We start from the raw sequence: 20,508 nt of genomic DNA on the forward strand, positions 1-20,508 counted from the left end.
AGTTCAGGATAGGTTATTAAGTAGCAAAAGTCAGAGTTCCTAAGGAAGACTGTTAGAACAAGTAAGTTAGTTGAGGGTCCAGGGGCTTCAAAGAAGACACCCTAGGAGGATTCCACAGGGGCCTGGTTGAACTGGATGTGTGGCCTCCCAATCACAGAAAACATTCAAATGCTATACATAAATCACAAAGACTTAAGGTAGGTAAAATACATAAACCAGTACAGTACCTCAGCACAGAAGAAGATTTTGCAGCAGGAGGACATCAGGATCTGTGCCAAAAACCTTGTTGTTAAATTCCTTCAGTAAGAAGACAGAAGACAGGATAATGGAAGGACATTTGCGGCAAGAATCACAGGGAAGGCTCAAGGCAAGGTTTTTCTTGTGACTGGATGCAGTTCGGTTCTGTGGATTTGGTGCCTTTTCAGGAGTACAGGCAACAGGATATCGCCAGTTGAATTCTCATCATTTGAAAGATCCAGCACTCCCGAGAGGGGAATGTTTGGATCTAATTGTGCCTTTGGAGATCCAGCAGGATGCCAGCAGGATGCCCTCAAAGTTTCAGTGAGATTTGGAATTCAGAAGACTGTGCAGCGCACAATGGCTCAAGTTCCCACAGTATTGGGGTATGGCAACCCGCAACGTTGCAGCACAGCGTGAGATAGCTCAAAATGCATTTTTAATTCTAGTGGTTCGCACTAGGCTCTGGGTTTTGGGGGTTGTCATTTCTGGAGTACCCAGGTCAATTGGAAGGAAGGGCTACAGCTGGCTCCAGTTACACAGAAGGCTTTCTGGTCGCTGGAGAAATCATTTCTGCCACAAATTCTTCATCATCATTTCTGGTTTTGTTTCCAATGGTCGACTAACTCTTCAGCTTCCAGCGTCGGACTCTTATGCAGGGACCCAGCCAATCAAACGGCCTTGCAACATTCAATCCTAGGGGGTTGGCAATCATTTCAAGACAGCCAGCCTTCCAGTTTGAACTGGAATCTCACACTCAGGCTGGAAGACAAAGGGCTGCAGAGTCTTGGACTCCTCCCTCTCTTCCTGCCTTCACAGTCAATCTGGAGCCTGGCCGTGGAGTCCATAGTTCTCCCGCCGATGATAAAAATCACACAAAGCAATTTCCTGCCCTGGAGGTCAGGGAAAGGAACACGAAAGGACAAGGAACACTAACATGGCAAAAAAATAAGACATGGGCCATTTTGGTAAAATTAGCACCCATGGGTTCCTTTACCGGGGCTGCGCCAACAGTCCACTGTAAAGGTGCACCAAATTAATGAAAAGGTTCACTGCCATCAGCCATTAAAGGTAAGTTTGTCCTTGTAAAATAAATGTTACATTTAAAATGAGAAAGGGGATACTCAGTATCTCCCCAGCACTCCACATAAGGCGGGGGGGGGTAGAGGTCTCGCCTCATAAAATGTAAGTGGATCCAGAGATCCTTTCTAGCCTTGGGAACTGTAGTTCTCACAAGTTTAGCCAGAGAAAGTTAAAAGGGAAGCCCTAGGGCAACCCAGCAACAATAGACACGTATTGCCAACAAGCTGTCAAAGATTATAACTTTTGAAAGACACTATGGAGAGTCTTAGAAATGACACCTATTAAAAGAGCAAAAGATTCTGTGAGTGTGGAAAAAGGTTCCTACTCACAGAGGTATGAGGAAAAATAATCCACCAGTAAAATAAAAAAAGGTTCTGGGGTTGACACAGGTCAGGAAGATGTATTATTACTATGAAAATCTTACCTTACATGCATCCTTCCACATAGTCTAAAAATAATGAGTGATTTACTTTACAACATTGGAATGCATCTGTATATTTGACTTAGTATCCTTAGTATACAGTCCCAACCCCCCAGTTGGGGGCATGAAACAGATCAATAAATTGGAGATGATCCCCAAGATTTACATAGAGGAATTCAATATATTATTTCACAATCACAGGCAGTTTGTTCAGAATAATTTTAAGAAAATAGCCTGCCTGCCCGAGTCTCACAATTTCTCTCACACAAACAATGTTTTACATAATCAAATTTCTATGGAGCTCATTTTAAATGAGTTGGTAATTTGGCAGCAGAGAGCTGTTACGTTAACACTTCAACATAAGCACAGCCCTGCCACCAAATGTGTTCCTTTGTATGATAAAGTACAGAAGAGGAGGCATGCACATTGCCTTTTGCCCTCCCATTTTGCACTATGCATTGCAAATAGAGTAAGCGCTGCCTACCATGTATTCATGGCTGGCAGCGAATACAATAAATCCCTATGGAATCTGGCTGCTTTTTACTAGTTCAAAAATCCAGAAAACTGCATAGGGATTTGAGCATTTGCACCGGCATGAAAACGCATGCTGGCACAAATGCTGGAGGAAGAGGAAGGGCATGGCGGAACCGCAAGTTTCACTTTGCGCCTCCTCTGCGCCATACAAATTGATGAAAATGGGCATAATAGAAATGCAATGCGTAAAAACACTTTTGCATTGATTTTCCAGTAGGCAGGGCTCAAAATGAGCCCCATTATGTTTAACTCCAAATAGCAATGAGCAGTTTCGACTTAATTCAGCTACTCAACAGCCACTGTATCAATGTCCCTGTTTTCTAAACATCTCCAAATTAGAAATAAAATCGCATTTACAAACGAATCAAAGAACGCTGATTTTCCCAATTAAACCATCAATTAATGGAATCAGAGAACTGGTGCATAGAAAATTACATGTATATACAAACATATATATATGTTTTTAAAGGTCTGTGATCCCCTATACCAAGACTGGACACAGCAAAATAACCTGTTCTCTTGGAAGGTGCCCAAACAGGAAGGTCTATAACCACGTTTTAGATCACTTTATCTTTCACAGAGGAGAAATAGCCATTTGCATATCAGTCTGGTCTCACCCACTTGGGCAGTCGAGCCCCAAAATGCTAGGAAATTCTCCTCTGAACAAGAGCGCCAACAGCATGCCCAGACATGTATTTCAGCCTAGTCTGGCCTCATCATGAGGTGAAGCTGTGACTCTTTAAGAGCAATGAGTCCACAGCTGGATAAAATTGAGTTTAAATATCATGAAGTTACTAGATCTAGAAGGATGAAACAATAAATATTGCAAAATAATATTACTTTTTTATTTTTTATTTTTATAATTGTGTATTGTTGGTTTACATCAAACCTTTAACAAATAAACTCAAATTACATACACACAGAAGAAAAGAATATTATTACTTATCATGTTGATTGCAATATCAATATAAATAAATGTATGCCACAGTCATAAAAACAAGCTTCCTACACATTTGAAAAAAGGAAATACATGAAACCTTAAAAAGAAGAATTAAAACAGCGAATAATCCATAAAATCCTTTCAAATTATTTTAAGGGTGGACATATTAGGGTAGTTATTCCAAAGACAGAGCACCCAAACAACCAACCACTACCCCGACGTCAGACATTACAGAGCCCCTAAGACATCATTCCCAAAACATTAATTATCGATAAATGCAAGGAGTTAAAAAACGGATTCAAATATCTAAGACAAAGACATCTTAAGAGGGTGCATTCAAAAATGAAATGGAACAATGTTTTGATATCTATTCTCACACAGTTTCTTCCAGAGGAATGTTCTTATACTTATAAAAGATGTTTTTTGGTCAAAATACAATTCCACCTGAATCTCACAAATTATCCACGTGCTTCTTTTCCAGGATAGATTGAGAGAAACGGGGCTAACGCATCCAAATTGTGTGATCACCAGCCAAGTGAGAGAGGGAAGCATAACTGTGCATAACTGTGCATAACTGTGGATAACCAGTCCAACGTTCCAGACATTCTTAAGCAAGCTCAGGCCTATTCATCAGCTCTTCTCGATTGGATCCAATATCAAACAATAAATCACATGACAGACAAAACTGCATTATCAACAAACTCTTTGGAAAATTGAAATAACCCTCTGCAATGGCTTGTAGGTCTTCATAAAGTGTTCCTTGGTGAGCAGGTAAAATGTTGCCAAAAACGTTTTTTAAAAAAAAGCCACATATGTCTACATTTCAATGAGGTAAGTCCATGGTTGTACCTTAATGCCACAGCATGTAAAGAGTTCAGCAATTTCAATATTCTACTCCACAACTTTGCTTCAATATGTGAGAGCATAGTTAAATAAATAATATCAGGCAGTTCAGCTCCATAAATAAGTTTCAGAACAATCTTACCACAATAGAATTTCACACCAGGCAAGATCGAGAAATGCCATAATTCCCATCTATTTTTGCCAATTGATTGCACAGCCCCCTTGCCTTTTCTTTAAGAGATGCCCTGATAGCAGACATAGTGAGCCCTCTGAAGATCCAGAAACCGAGATACACAAACTGAGATACAAAATGTAACTTCTCCCCCTACAACTAAAAGTATAATTAGTATTACATCTCGTTAGAGTACAGCACAATACATTTGTTTTTCTCAAATTGATTTGTAAAAAATTATAGGATGCATAGGAATTAAAGGCCGTAATTACCTCTGAAGCCTGACTGGGGTTCAATCAAATAATAAAAAACCGGTATAAGGTAATAATATCCCCAAATATATAACAAACACAAAAAAAAAAGTTTGGGGGTTGCGGGGGTGTCCCCCGCATGTTCCATGCAATAATGTTGCCACAGAAAACAGCCATTTTTCGGCGATATTTTTGCATGGTGAGATTTTTGTGGCGACATTATTACATGGAACCAAAAAACCTCATCAGCATAGGATAATCATATGAGCTTCTGCAGATAGTCCCCTATATCTGAAACAAATAGGTTAACAAGACAAGGAGCTAATAAGCATCTCTCTCTAACACCTGGGAGAGTCTAAATCTCCTGTGATAAAGCACCCTGATTAGTCAGTCTAACCTTAACATTTGATTTGGAATTTAGTGCAATTATTGGACTCAGTAGTCCGCAGGGAAGTCCCCAGTTGTCTAGTTTTTTTGTTTGTTCTCCAAAGGAGGTTCCTATTCACCTTATTAAAGGTTTTTGTTAAGTGAAACGAGATGGCAGAGTCATTTATTTCGTTCTTAACCAGGTTCTGTGCCAATCTTAATAGGAAACCATTGACAGTTGCACAATGCCATTTGCAGAACCCTGTCTGGAGTCTCCCTGTTGCTAAAGCCCAAGCCGTTAAATGTTCCAACAACAAAGCCACAAATATTTTAGATTTCCACATCCGAAATAGCTGTTGATAGGTTCAGTGCAAACACCACTTTTAAAAATTGGGACAAAGGCAGTATGCCAAGATGTCAGTAACATCTGAGAAGCAATAACTTGCTTAAAATGCATCAATAAAATCAAGCACCACATTATTAGATTGGGTTTAAAAATAACATTTGATAAATGATTAGGTCCTGAGGCTCTCAAAAGGCTACTTCACATGACGGCATTATAAACCATATCTTGTTCTAACTCCAAGTTCTATTTAGAGGACTTAATTCCTTCTAAAATTATACAAGTAGGAGTCTCATCATTTGATTGCCCAAATATTGTAGTAGCTGCGAGACCAATTGAGGTGGGATTGTTTTACCATTTTAATTTCCTCACAGTCTAACAACCTATTGACCCCATAGTTAGTAATGATGGCTCTGATTTGTACACTAGTTTTGATACTTTTCAAATGCCACCTGCCAGTAAAAATGATGTCAATGTTTATTTCGGGATGATTTTGATAACACCCTTCAAGTGATCATCAATAAAGTGGTCAAAGGACATCATATTGAACATGTAAAATTCCCAATCCAATGTAGTGGAATGCATAGAGTCCTTCACAGTGTTATTAATTAACCTTACCTTACGTTTTGTCCACTTAATTCGATTTCCACCTTGCGTCGCAATCAGTACCTTTATCATCCGATTTTTCCTATTTTCTCTCAGGATTTAAAAATTAGCAGACAACATATCATGATCAATCCACTCACATTTCCTAACCTGGAAGTTCATACAGCAAGTAAACGGGACCTCATGATTAAACATGGAATCCAAGGTTGAACGCTTACCTCCTCTAGACCATGCAAATTGGCTTGGGATATCCTGAGGCACCGCTCCATTGAGACATTAGAGGCCTAATTCCCTCATTCATATTAGCCATTTAGAACCATTCTTATACCTAGGGGCTGGCCACAGCTATCCAATTTTTCACCCCGAATGGGCATCTCCATACACAAGAACGAGACCAGGTTCCACATTTCCCAACCATGACATTATACAGACAAATTGTACAACTTTGCATTTATTGGGCCTACATTAGAATGCCAGTACACATTTTTTAATAGTAGTTTGCGGTTAGAAGAGCAACCTGAGCTGCTAAAAAGCCCTTTTCTGAGGATTGACCATGATATGATATTATATGATAAGGCATTTATAACACGCATGTACACACGTGTTTCAAGGTGTGATGTCATAGGTCGATTTGATGGCGATCAACAGCCCCCCAGCGGGCCTACCATGAGACCCCTTTTGTGGCCCACTGGGTGAATGTAGAGAAGCCATCCAACACCGGGAACTCCAATAACCTGGTTTCCCAGAAGAAAATGATTGAGTACTATTTTAATGTCCTCCCCTTTGATTGATTCAAAAATAGATTCATGTAACCATACTTATTCCATGAGACCATTTTTAGGAGGGAAATATCTTCTTCACTGCCACTGAGTTCAGGAATCATTGAGTGAGACCCCCACCCAAGTCCAGCCATCTACATTTGCATCAGTGTATGCGTCATCGTTACTCGACCATTGTACTTTTAGCTGACCAATCATATCTCATGAGATGTTCACTGTCAGGTCCTTTTTTGACTCCCCATGAACCCCCATTGCTTCTGTAGGTTCGGGGTTTCAAAGAAGAACCCACTGTAGGGTGTTCACTCCCATTCCTTTAGAGTACAGCAGCAGGAAGTGGCCTACTCTTGAAAATTCATACCCCCATTGTCGAAAATGGGTTGCCTCCTTCAGAATCAATTCAAAGGATATTTTGGATTGGACATCCACAATTGCCACATCCTGCCGTCCTCTAGTTATAAAATCAACACAATCCAGATGTTTATAGGAAATATCCTGCAGATGGGGTAATTCTGAGAGCAATGAGAGACTATAAGACCGATTTAATACCACATATAGTTGTTGCAGAAATATATTATCAACTCGAATTTGCCTGTATTCTGACATAGTCACACTTTTATGTGGTTTGGAAAGACGTAACTGGATTGAGTCTGTTTTTTCGTTGCATCCTGCATAGAATCTCTCTGACCTCTGGTACAGCAAGAGCTCTGTGGATCTCTCAACACAGCAGTGATTTTTTGGGGCTGGTTCCCTTGTGCTGGGAGACCCAATGTGACAGGCAGCATGACAGATATGGGGGGAGTTTCATTTTTATCCACCCAGTGCACCCTTCAACATTTGGTAGCCTGCCCCCCTTCCCATGACATGGGTTATACAGGAAGCATTGTGTATATTGGAGAATTAGCCAAGTTGTGCTGCCATTTTGCTCACATTTATAGGGACTTCTGTACTTGTCGGAGCCCTCTATATCACAATCTGTGTGCCTATAGATGCAGCCTGATCTGCCCTCTCATCAGTTGCCTTATCAGCTTACCTCACTGATGTGATGTGCATCTTATGTTGCCCAGATTTATTAACGGGCCACTCCATAGGTAGTGCGATCGAGTTGAAAAAAGACATAGCAGCGCCATTACTAAATGCGGGAGGTTTTTGATTGTTTTGGTTTTATTTTTAGAACATTTCTCGTAGCCTTTTTCATGCATTTTTTGGAAACAAGAATCTGCAATATTTTTAGGGTTATTTTAGTCGGTAATGTAATATCATAAACCTCCACCAAGTTGTGATTCCCTATTAAAGTCAAATCAACCTTCCTTTCTAGGGAAACAATTGACCTGCAGAGGAAATGTAAGACCACCAGGTCGACTATTTACTTGCTCAACTTGCTGCTCATACTGACCAACCTCTCTAAAAATGCCCTGAAACACTCATGGGACCATTCTCAGGCTGACCTACCATGTCAGATAGCTGTATCACATAATCACTAATAATAGGACTAGTATTCGTGAATGTTGACATCATTTGATTTTGTTTCACTAATATCACATCTAGCATGGAATCATTTGATGTTACATCATGCAGAAGGTTCTCGAACAAGTACAAAATCTCATTTGTTTGTTTCAGAAATGGATCCCGGAACTCAGACACACTTTTATAAATATTATTAATCAAAAATGATTGTCTCTTTTGTTGAAGAAGAGCTGTGGTAGAGGAATAAGATGTTCGCAACGCATCCAAGTGAGATTCCGCAGCTTCAGGGAATATCAGCAGAGTATTTTGATAAAAGTCTATAATCCCATAATTACTGTACCTCGCAGAGACTGCTATTGATGGCAATCCATATTCAATAACCATATGGGGCTGCACACCGCACATAGCTGACCCTGTATTCACACCCTTGCTTATGCCAGAGGGGCCTGGCTGTAAACCCGCAGGGTCAGTGGGATTATGAAGAGATGAAAAATAATCAGTAATCACTCTCCAAAATGACTGTATCCTTAGCCACCGTAGATACCAGAAAAATTGTTTCAGCTCCATCATTGATTGAGAAAAAACTGATACCAAATAAACAGCAAGGCTGTGGAGATTTTGTAGAATAATTGAATTTGTTTCCAATTAACTAATGATTGGATTGAGATGAGATCCATTTCCTGTTTTATAATGGTTACTGGGACACCATTCAGTATGCTTAAACATTGTCTCCATAATAAAGCCTCCAGCTTAGTCCAGTACATATTCAGCAGTCTAGGCTCAGCCCCAAAGATTAAACACGCGACAACAGAAAAAAAGAGGGTGTGGGTGGCTGTATGGGGACAGATACAGTCCCCAGTGCAAGGGGTGGCCAGGAGGCAGTGCAGGAGGGTGGCAGGGTGAGCAGGTACCTGGGCCCAGGGGACAGAGGGTGGCCAGGTGAATAGTGCCAAGAGAGAACAGATGAGCAGGGGAGAGGGGGAGTGAAGGCAGAAGCAAGGAGGAATGTCTTGAGGTACTTCCAGAACTGGAGACGGTTCTCCTCAAGTTTTAGAGTGGCAGGGAGGTTGTTCCAGAGGGAGGCCCCAGCCGAAGACAGAGATCTACCCACAGCTTAAAAACGACTGACCCTGAGGGAGTTAGAGGTAGTGGAGCGAAGAGCTCGAGAGGGGGGGTATTTGCGGAGGGATAGCTGAAGGTATGTTGGACACAGGCCCCAGAAAGCCTTGTGGACAATGCAGAGGTTTTTTAATTGGGAGCCAATGGAGAGATTTCAGAGCTGGAGAGACACGATCCCAGGACTTGAGGCTAAGGACAGGTCTCTCAGTCCTGTTCTGAATTAGTTGCACAGGGCGGAGGGTAGAGGCAGATAGTTCTAGAAAGAGGCTGTTACAATAGTCCAACCTAGAGAGAACCAGAGCTTGGGAGACAGCAAGCTTCTGGGGGAAGGAGAGGAAAGACAAAGTACCTCTGAGGAGGTGCAGTGCAAAGTTTGACTTTTTAGAGACATCAGAGATGTGGGCAGAGAAGAAAAGTATGGAGTCAAAATAACCCGAGGTTCTTAGCCTCACAGGTGGGGGTAGAAGGCGGGCCAAGGGAGGCTGACTGGAAAGTGAGGTGAAAGGATGGCGAAGGTGTGCCGATGAGGAGGATCTACTGTTATGCTCACCTGGCTCCCACAGAGGCGTCGGTCTGAACTGGACAGCTGCGGTCTCCACCAATGTGATGCGTAGGGCCGAGATGACGGACTGGACTGGCCCACCTAGCTTCGTTTGCTTGGCCCGTAGGAATATTCTTCTGTAAATGGAGAAAGGGAATTAACCACCCGTGGGGTTGAGCGTAAATCCCCCCGCCCCCGCTGTTCTCCCCACAGATCACCTTTGATGTCCCCTCTTATAGTCTCACCTGATGGTTTGAAAAGATGAGCTCTCCATCATGCATTGAGCGCAGGGGCGCGTTGATAACCAGTTGCTTCACTGGCTCAAAGGAATTGGTGAGTTCCAGAACAATATTGACTCCGAGAAGTATGTAGTTCATAAGAGTTCACATGTCTGACTTTCACTCTTGTCGGATTCCTTGCAGTTTGCAGCTTGACCCCAGCGAAGAGTTCCTCGTGGTAGCTGACGAAGTTCATGTAAGGATTTGACTTATCCTTCACAGTTCAATAAAATAAGGCCAGAATGTAACCTGTGGCTTGCTCCCTTATTCAGGTGTGGAGAGAAAATATGAAGTTCGGGGAATAATGCTTCCGGCGGTAAAATTAGGTAAGTCTATTGTGGTGAGAAGAGTTCCCCTTGTTTGTCCCTTCATCTCACCTTGTTGTCCTGTTGTTCCCCTTAGGGGCCGGGGTACGGCGAGGATGCAATAGAGACTGCGCCGACCCGTGAAGAGGAATAGTACCCCCGGCGGTAATCAGGTAAGTCTATGGGGGTAGTTACTATTGCCTCTGTTTATTCCCTTGGCTCACCTTTGCTGTTCTTGTGTTCCCTTTAGGTGCCAGAGTGCGGCAGGAACGTGCAGAAGGATGCAGTGGATCATGAGGATTTTGCGAAGGCCGGTGAGTTCAGCGAGGCGCTGCAGCAGGCGAGGCGGCGCGCGTAAAATGCTTCTTTCTTCCAGCTCGAAGGCGCGGTGGATCCGGAATTCAGGTAAGGATCGAAGGTTTTGCTCTTATTCTAACCTCTTCTCCTTCTGTTCCTCCCTTTTTCTAGGAGCTGCAGACTCGAGGCGGGCGTGGGAGAAGACTGGATGCAGGCTTGCAGACACAGTGAGCGTTACGCTGCTGGATGCAGAGTAACGCGAAGCGTGTGCTGCTCTTCGGGCGTGGTTTAAATAGCCTCCAAAGTAGTCCCAGGTAACTATTCCCCCCAGCTCCACCCGAGTAAAAAATAGTCCCTAGGTAAAATAGTCCCTGCCAAGCCTCATTTGGCTTGGAGCTCTGCAGCATGGTCTGCATCAGGTAAGCTTGTAGCATGGTCTGCATCAGGTAAGTTCTCCTCTATGAGCCTGGCGCCACAGGCGCCAGGACCGCATCCAAACAACCCCTAGCAGGGGTTTTTGGGCTTGCTCAAAATAACTTGATGCCTGCTTCCGGGGTTGCTGGACCTGGTCTGGTTCCCCGGGGGTAGGCATCATGACATCTACGTCTTGCTGACATTCAGACAAAGGTCATTCGCAGCACACCAATGAGTTGAGTGTCATCAGCATAGCACTGGAAATTTGAGCAGAAAATGTCAATGCAGTAGCAGAGAGTTGCCAGGTATTGGTTGAAAAGCCAGGGCGAGAGGTTAGAGCCCTGGGGAACACCACAGGTTGAGAGGGAGATAGATGAAAGGAAGGACACAAGTTGGACCTGGGAGGGTCGATCAGAGAGGAAAGAGGTCAGCCAGTCCTGATCCAGAACCCAGGTTATCACAGAGATGGTTGAGCAGGATGGTATGGTATGGTTGACTGTGTCAAAGGCAGAAGAGAGATCATGTAGGATGAGGACAGAGGGAATGTTAGAGTCAAGGATGCAGAGCAGATCATCACAGATGTTCAGGAGAGCAGTTTCAGTGTTTCTGGCAGCTCTGAAGCCAGGCTGGTGGTCATGGAGACTGCCAACAGAATCAGAATGCAGATTAAGCTGAGAGATGGCCAGCTTTTCCAGGAGTTTGCACAGAAAGGGAGTAAAGAAATTTGGCAATAGTTAGCTGGACAAGAAGGATCAGCTGTAGGTTACTTGAGAAGAGGATGTGATTCAGAGGGGAGAGGAAAGATCCTGAGGCAAAGGAGTGGTTGCAAAGATCGGCAAGGGCAGGGGAGAGGATGTCAATGTGGTCCTTGATGGTTTTCGAGGAACAGGGATGGACCTGTTTTGACAAGGCTTTCATACATCAGACTTGTCTAATGACCTAATCAGGGGAGAAATGAGGAAAGGACGAGAAGGAGGGTGAGGGTTGGATGAAGGAGGGTCAGCAAGCATAGACTGAGAGGGAATAGGGGAGGGGAAGGGAGGAGAGGGTGGACAGGATGTCTTGGGTGTTTGAAATAAAGTAAGAGACAAGGGCATTACACAGAGCATGGAAGGCAAGAGGAGGGGTAGAGACTGCACAGTGACTAGAGGCAATACACCTCTTCAACCCCTGCAATGTAATGATAGCTACTACAGGGAAGTGTTTGTGAAATATGTGGATAGTAAAGTCAATATTGCCCATGTGGAGATCCTACTGGTGGACCATGGAGAAAAGGTTGCCCTAGGTGAGGTGAATCTACTCTTATGTAATGGTATGCAGTGGCCATGTGTGCTATCAGAGGATACTGGGCAGTGGTAGTTAGCGCAATACCATGGATGCTTCCAGGTCAATCTGCAAATGAACAGATGCAGCTACTCAGCATCGGTGCATGTTTGGTCTAACTGACAGTCCTAAAACAACAATGGCTGGTTTGCAGAGAAATGCCTCCTTACCAATAATATGGCACAAGTAGTGCTGAGTCGTGTGCCGTTAATAGAGGTGCTGCACGTACAAAAAGACACATCCACAGGCATGTGTTATGGGTCAAGCTGTGCTAGGGTGCTGCATATTTTAAAAATCCTCTTGCTATCCAAACAAGAGTAAACAAAAACAAAAATCTAAACACATCGTACCTGGTTAATACTCATCTTTATCAGCCAAAAAGAGTCTTCATTGTAGAGCATGTCGGTTAGAGGCAATGTGGATCCATGGTCTGCTTGCTGATTCGCGCTTCCGTGTTGCCATGGGTGAGCACCACCCTCACAACATGCTGATTTGTCAATTCCAATGCAGGTGACAGGCTCTGCCCTGTGCACGTGTCTGCTCTCCATTTGTCTTCCATTTATACTGGAGTGTATATTGGTTATAGTGAGACACTCTCTGTCTTTAATCGATCAGAAGTCTTCCTGATCAAGCCCACCCTCCAGAAGAAACACATGGATAGGGAGGTACAAGAAACATATGCCCACTGATAAGGGATTCAGACAACCGTTCTGCTGCAAGGGTCCACTGCTCGGCTTACTGTGAGTTCTGCTTGGATGGTCACTCAGCTACAGGAGCAGACTCCACAGCAGACTGACACTTACTATATGACTGAGTGATAGTTCTATCTAACCTGTGCCCACGGACATCAGCTCCATGGCAATCATGCGGACCAACTCATTGTTTTCTCCTTTCGGGATGGTTGCTATTGCCGCAGACTATAGTATACACAAGTACTGTAGTTAGCATATTGTTCCAACAGAAAAAGGCTCTAAATCCAAACATACAAGGAAGCGTGTGTCGCAGGTCTTTTGAAAAATGTGAAAGTCACCAATTACCTACTATTTCTCATCCCTGAAAGGGTGGCTAAAAGATTAGCGCAGGATATTGCACCTTTTGTGACATCTTTTGTTAACAAGTCTTTACTAAGTGGGGTTGTACCGACTGTGCTAAAAAGGCGATGATTTCCCCCCTTTTGATAAAACCTAACCTGGATCGAGGGGAATTGAAACATTACCACTCAGTTGCAGGCCTCCCCTGGCTGGCTAAAATCCTAGAAAGGATTGTGACCTGGATGTTCCAAAAGTAAATTGACGATGCATATGTACAGGAACCCCTGCAATCCGGTTTTCGCCCAGGTTTGGGGACAGAGACTGTACTGGCAGCGGTGTGGGACAATCTTCTTGATGCTAGATGTCTGCAGCCTTCGATAAGGTGGATCACTGTATCTTACTGGGAAGGCTCAGAGAGATCGGACCAGACCTCTGTTTTAGAAGGGTTTAATTTTATCCAGTTAGCGCTCATTGTCAATTTGTGCATGCATCCTGCCTCGCCACAGCATGCTATTGGAGTCATCAGCCTTCATATGGAAGGAGGATCGAAAGAAGCTGAGTATGAAAGCCATACGACAAAATGTAGAGATTGAAGATGAGTGGTGATATGGTGGAAACATATTGGGCATCACAGACTACGGGCTGAGGAAGAATGGCAGTAGTATGACTTTTATGATCAATTTGTTTTTTAAAGGAGGGGTACCAGTTCAAATAAAGCGCTCAAATGTAACGACTGTGCACTTCTCATTAGCATCAGGTAGTCAATGGAGTTGAAGATGGAAAAGTGATACAGATGTTTCATAATGGTGAGACTGTCATGCATTTGTTTGATAACAAGAGATCATGTTCCATCTAAAGTGGGAGATGATACCAATGGTTGAGTCTTTTATCCAACCTGTGTGTCTTCAATGGTTCTGAAGAATCAGGACACAACCTCTCCCCCTACTTACCCACAATATTTACATTTTTTTTATTAAAACATGTCACAACTTCTCCCCCTGCAAACTCCCATTTTCCTCTGCCCCATTATGCCAGTCAGTATCCCCTCTTTGCCTACCTTTGACTTCCATTTGGTCTCCTTGCACTACACGTGTAACCTACTCATCTCTTCGACCATCTCAAGACTGCCATGGCCCTCTATTCCTTTTCCATTGCATGTATTTGTGTAGCCATTCTTATTCAGTGTTGTGTTCATCAGCAGCACTCCTTGTCAGCATTCCATGCCACCAACTTGCTGAAATACTCTCTTGTCACAGACAAAAATACGCATCACACCCTAGAGATCCCAAAAGATTCTTACCCCTTGCTACACTCCATTCACCAGTCAAAGGACTCCAAAAAGGTGTCTAACCCCAGCTTAAAACACATGTTAAAGGAAACGTGTGCAATGATCCCCCCGAATAATGGATTCAACACCTATCACTGCACAAAATCGGCTTTTGTCTTTGTGTGGGTTGAGGCTTCATCTCTGGTTTACTCTGGCAACTTAACCATGTTAATCCTGCACAACCTCTTTGCTAGTGTCTACACCATCGACCATTCCATCTTTTCACAGAGACTACAATATGTTGTAGGGACCATAAATTGGTACACCTCTTCAATTGAAAACCTAAAACAGAGCATAAGATTAGGTCATTCCATTTCCCATTATGACTCTGCACCGTGCTGCGCAGCCCAAGCTTCCAGCATTTTCTTTACAGTTTTTTTTTTGTATTATTATTATTAATAGGTGATAGTCAAAACATTGACTTTTCCTATCACATTAAACAAACTTTTCATTCACAGTTGCTACATAAATAAGTATATCAACATAACACATACAGTAAAAGAAGAAAACTATTAACAAAATAACTAGAATTAAGCTAAGCACCGGTTCCAACCTATCCCTTTTATACAGATCTAACCATTTCCAAACTTTGATAAATTCGAAAGATAAAGGTGTCTCGTGCTGAGAAGTTAGTCTGTGCCAGAAATCCACTGTCTGCAGCCAGCCCTGAGCATGTTCAAAGCGACACAAGGCAGCATTCATGATGTTTCTCGTACCATGACATTTAATTAAAACATGAAACAACGAGGACCTCATTTCATTCAAACAGAGAGGGTGCCATTCCTTGATAGGTCTTGTTAGGGAGAATTCTCTGTTTAGGCTGAATTTCCTAACCTAGTGTGTCCCCCAGCAGCTTTGCTGGATTTCTGGAGTTTGTTTTTTTCCATCCTGCCAAGAGTGAGACTCTTTTCTCCCACTCTTGGACATGTATGTGTGTAATTCCTTTGAAATGTCAATGTGTTCGATGGGCTATGGGGTCTTTTACTCCATAGGGTCTCATATGTTTTTCTATGTGTGTTACACCGCACCCTACGTGCCGTAACACGGGGGGGCCCTAGCGGGTCCCCCACCATGGACTCCATACCCGGGGACTGACTACTGTCTCCCCGGGCATGTAAAGTCACCATCGGCTTTACTAGACCTAAATTTACTAATAGAACTAGTACCAACCATCTTATTGTGGACGTACTAGTAGGGGTAATTTGATTACTCCTGGATCTGTTACTCGAGGGGGCACTGTCCTGTCCCCCCTCGTCGAGTTTTGGCTGGTGGCAGTGGAAACTACTTGTTATGTTCGATCCCGAACATAACCCTATGGGATTCGTCCCATTGTTGGAGATTGATACTTTTTCTCATTAATCTCTGACGTACCACCGATCTACTTATCTTAAATAAGTTTATCGAGTGGTATTTTCTGCCAGAACTCGGTTTTAAAATGGCGTCTGTGTTTGTCTCTGTGACTCCTAAACCAAAGGTTGAGCCCTTTGTTCCACTTTTGGCGGGCCTCTGGACAGAGACCCTCCAAAGTGGTGCCATTCTGTCTGGGTTACCTCAGGGGTGCGGGAGGGGGGTTTAGGCACCCTGACCGAGTTGCCTTGCCAACTCCGGTCGCACTCTGGAGTGATTGTCCCAGGTGGTGAGCCTTCCCGCTCACCACTTAGCATGTGTTGATTCGACTTTTGCATCGACTTTTGCTGAAATGACAGCTAGGCTGAATGAATGGGGGTTTTCTGCATAAAAGCAGGGCTTTTGGGACTGGATCTTGAGGAGTCGCCACAGGACCTAAGAATCCGACGAGGGTAACGCTGAGCCGACCTGCACGACGACACCTCCGGTGAAGCCCTGCTGAACCGACTCACCACTTCCCGACGACAGAGGTGATCTCCCTGCCGGAGAGTCTCTTCCCCTGACTGGTGGGAACAACCAGTCCCCTTTGCTTTTTATTCACCTCAGGATGCAGTGGTCGAATTGCCCGTGCAGAGCACCTCGGCAACCTGATAGCCACTACCCCTGTACCACGACCAAAAGGTGGAGAGCACTCCGCGGCTGGTCTCTTCCCTGGTGGTGCACCGGACTTTACTTTCCTTCGATGACGAGATCATCTTTACTCTTGGCCAAGACCCGACGTGCATCCACCACCAGGAACAACTGCCCCCGCCGGAGCTGCCCTCCACAACAAGGTACCGTGTCCGCCTGGCTTCCCTTTCGTTCGGTTCGAGTGAGGTGTCTTATTCCTCTCCGTTCCGCTGTGTCGCCTCCAAGCTTTGCTCATTCTTTGTTCTGAACTGGTTCAATCTGCCGATAACAATTTGCTATAAAGACTTGAATGCATCTCCACTAGAGACTTTTCGGGACATCGCGCCTTGCCTCTCTCCGAGTGGGCCTGGCCTCTGAACTTTATGATCTATTGCGATTCTTGCCTTCCTGCCTTGCATTTTATCCGCGTAGGATTGAACTGTGTTGATTTCATAACCTGTCTATCTTTTTCTCTCCCTTCCTAACTAAAATTCGAGTGTCATCTAGGTTGAGGTATACACCTCTGTCTGAAAATAAGTGGTACCGGTAGAACCTAGAGTTGTCGATATTTTGCTAGGGGGATTGATCGTTTTCTACTTCGTAGAGTAATTGTGTTTGATTTGTTTGCCGTGATTTGCTTTAGTGTTTTCCATAGATGTTGTGTTATAAATAAATACCTTGATATCTTTACACTAAGCCTCGTTGCGTGTTTGCTTGTCTTGCTGTGAAGAATTGCCCTATTTTGTATACTCCACATACTGCTCAACTTTTCTTGAGAGAAGTCTGACTGCTCAGCCACAGCTACCAAGTGAATCTGTGTGGTACAGACTGCTACCAAGTGGGTTCACCGCCAAACGCCTGTAGTCCTAAATCTTTTCCAGTGGTCCCAGAGGGAACTGCACAGGTTTCCGCCTAACAGGTCTTTTGCTAGATCTGCAGGCCAAGATTTAACATTCAAGTAAAAATCAATCGTACCTCGTCAATCCAAACCACCTTCTTTTCATTAGTATGCAGCTGCCATGCAGATTTACCAATGCATAGCTGGAGAAAAGGGATAACGTTCTGCCATTGAGTCTTTAAGACATCAAATTCTGTCTCAGTGCCAACTTCCCAAAATTAGTACCGTAAATATCGAAATTAGATGTCCTCTTGTCGGCATAGCCAAATAGACACTGTTGTCAAGAATGTTTCTTCCAGATGAAGCAACTCTACAAGGTTCTTACCTGCTTTCCTCAATAGTAGCTGGTCACTGCTATGATCTTTATACATGCCTCCAATTTTACCAAATTGTTGATTTCCAAAAGGTCCAAAATGCAGCTGCGTGCCTCATTATTGAGCTACAAACCATCAGTCTGTCTTTATGCATCTACACATTGTCAATTGACTCCTAGTACATTTCAGTCGCAAAATCAGATTGTGACTTACTTACAATCATGGGATTGTCCCCAACCAACTAATTGTGAAACTAGATCTGCTCCTATTTTTTTATTTGTATTTTATTTTATTTTTACAATTGTAGCAGCACACAAATCCCTAAGGCATCTTGGTGCTACTTACAGTACACGTGTGGTAGCACAGTCTACAGTATGCAGGACCAGGCATACATGTTACGACAAACGATAGATTGGAAATGCACATTCTGGAAAAGCTTCACCTCATGGTGCAGAGGACTACATTGGTTGTACAAGTAGGTATACTTAGCAACATCTGTGTGAGTGGACTTCCCGGAAAAGCCAATTCTGTAAAAGGACACATAGGACATAGCCTGAAAGCTAGGTTCAGGACACACAGGGCATATACATGAAACAGGCTATACAACAGTTGCAGGCTAAAATGGAGTAAGGATGAAGGAGAAAACTCAGTGAAGGTGCATGAGGAGTAGTCTTTAGGCATGCCCTGCTTGCTGCATTGTCCGTTGGTGTGGTGAAGGTGCGAGAGTTCCGGGCGAGCGTAGGGGAACAAAGGTGTACAGGATCATAGGCATCCTCCCAGGTCAAGGAATCGGGTGAAAGACTTGTGGAGTACATGTTAAGTGTAATCAGCATCAGGGAATGCAGGATAGTAAGTGTGACAGTTGCAAGGTGCTTCCAAGATTCCAGCAGCAATACAGAAGCAGATATCCACGTTTGAGTGAGCTACATATTGGGTGGACACAAAATCAGGGAATGCGAGACATGTTATAGGTTCTTGGGCAATTATAGGCGCGTACAATTGCAGGGAACTACATACATGAATGCCAATCTATAAAACAGCCAAGCTATGAAACAGGGTGGTCATCATTGAATTCATGAGAGGTACAGTTGCAGAGTAAGTCCTGATCCACCAAGAGAGCTCCACTCTTTGGATTCCAATCTACTCTCGATTCGAGGGAGACAGAGGCTGCTCTTGTCTTTGCCCAGCAGCATTAGAACTTCCTTCCACTTTCCCTCAGAGCCATAGCTTCGCTCAAGCAATTCAGGGGTGCAGTTAAGACCGCCCACAATTCACGTGCATGTCCACTTCCTCCTTGCCCGCTTACTCTTCATTCTCCAGCAAATGGCTCTCAATCTAGCTAGCACCAAGAGGAAATTCGGTTTGCAGTATGTGTTTTACAAATTATAAATAAATAAATAAAAATATAAATCAGAAACCGTTGAAATTTCTTATTTATGTTTGAAACTTTATTTTCTTAGCCTAAAATGATATTTAATCATGTCCTACATGTCAAAAGAGTGTTCCTAATATTGAGACAACACACATATGTAAGTCATTGTTTAATATCTTCAACTGGCACAAGTACATTCTGCATCGACTTTTGCTGGAATGTAAGAATTTAAAAAATGAAAAAGAAACGAATACAGGCCAAATCAAACTGTGTTGCGTAAAGTCTAACGACAGGTGTAATCAAGCTGCAAACAAAGGTGTCTGGGTGAAAGATAAGGTGTTTCTGCATTAATGACTTTTGTGACAAGAAATGTGTGAAACCAATCGTATGATGTAATTATCTACCCATTAGCTACACGTTTAAGAAGAAGCCAGTAAGTAAGTAAGTATAACTGAATGTAAAATGTGTAGGCAAGGCAAGGAGGTTCTGCATATTCTTGATTTGATTGCATGGAAAATGTTTGGAACATTCGGACTAGCAGTGCATTTTTGGATTTGCTGATGAAATATTGTGTACTGCATTTTGGTTGTATCCTGTAGCACTATGCACACATGTTAAGATGCCTTGGGATATTTCACATGGTAAAATAATGAATATTTCATATCTACTTTGATCTAGATTGTCTGCGTACATGTACATGTTAGTTCAAGGGTCCAGTTGCACACATGTATGACATTTCTGCTAATTAGGTACTATTATGAAGTGACACAAGGTTACACATATTCATGCACGGTATTGCTTCCCACACCTGCTTCTTATGCTGCTGAATAAAGTAAGAATTGCTCATTATAGTGGAGAGACGTCTGACATTCTTTGAATGGGAGCTATATGATGCGACATTTAGGAACTATATGATAGGACATTTAAATGTGATCTCATTGGTGTTTCCTTCTTTTTTAGCAAAACCATTTGGAAATGGGCAATACCTGGACATCTATGGAATCACACGAGACCAGGCTGGGGAATATGAGTGCTCAGCAGGGAATCACGTGTCACATCCAGATGTGAGAAAAGTTAAAGTCACAGTGAGCTGTAAGTCAAATTATTTCATTCCAAAAGCAGTGAGTCGAAGTGACAATTAATACATCCTAGAGACTGCTAAAAGAGGGTTTCAAACCGCTAATGAAGTTATGCACCCATCAGATATCATGTAAGTTCAACCATGAGGAGGGAG

The 20,508-nt window shown here is 43.3% G+C and overlaps 1 protein-coding gene across 1 annotated transcript in view; it reads left to right on the top strand.

Annotated features, from left to right (window-relative positions):
* NEGR1 (neuronal growth regulator 1) overlaps positions 1-20,508 on the top strand; it is a 2,727,005-nt gene that overhangs the window by 1,701,772 nt on the left and 1,004,725 nt on the right. The window contains exon 4 of the mRNA XM_069642755.1: positions 20,235-20,366. Within this exon, the coding sequence (XP_069498856.1) occupies positions 20,235-20,366 (132 nt within the window). The remainder of the gene's footprint in view (positions 1-20,234; positions 20,367-20,508) is intronic.

This window comes from Ambystoma mexicanum, chromosome 1q (genome assembly GCF_040938575.1).
Source record: "Ambystoma mexicanum isolate Mex_15411 chromosome 1q, UKY_AmexF1_1, whole genome shotgun sequence".
NCBI classification, from domain to species: domain Eukaryota; kingdom Metazoa; phylum Chordata; class Amphibia; order Caudata; family Ambystomatidae; genus Ambystoma; species Ambystoma mexicanum.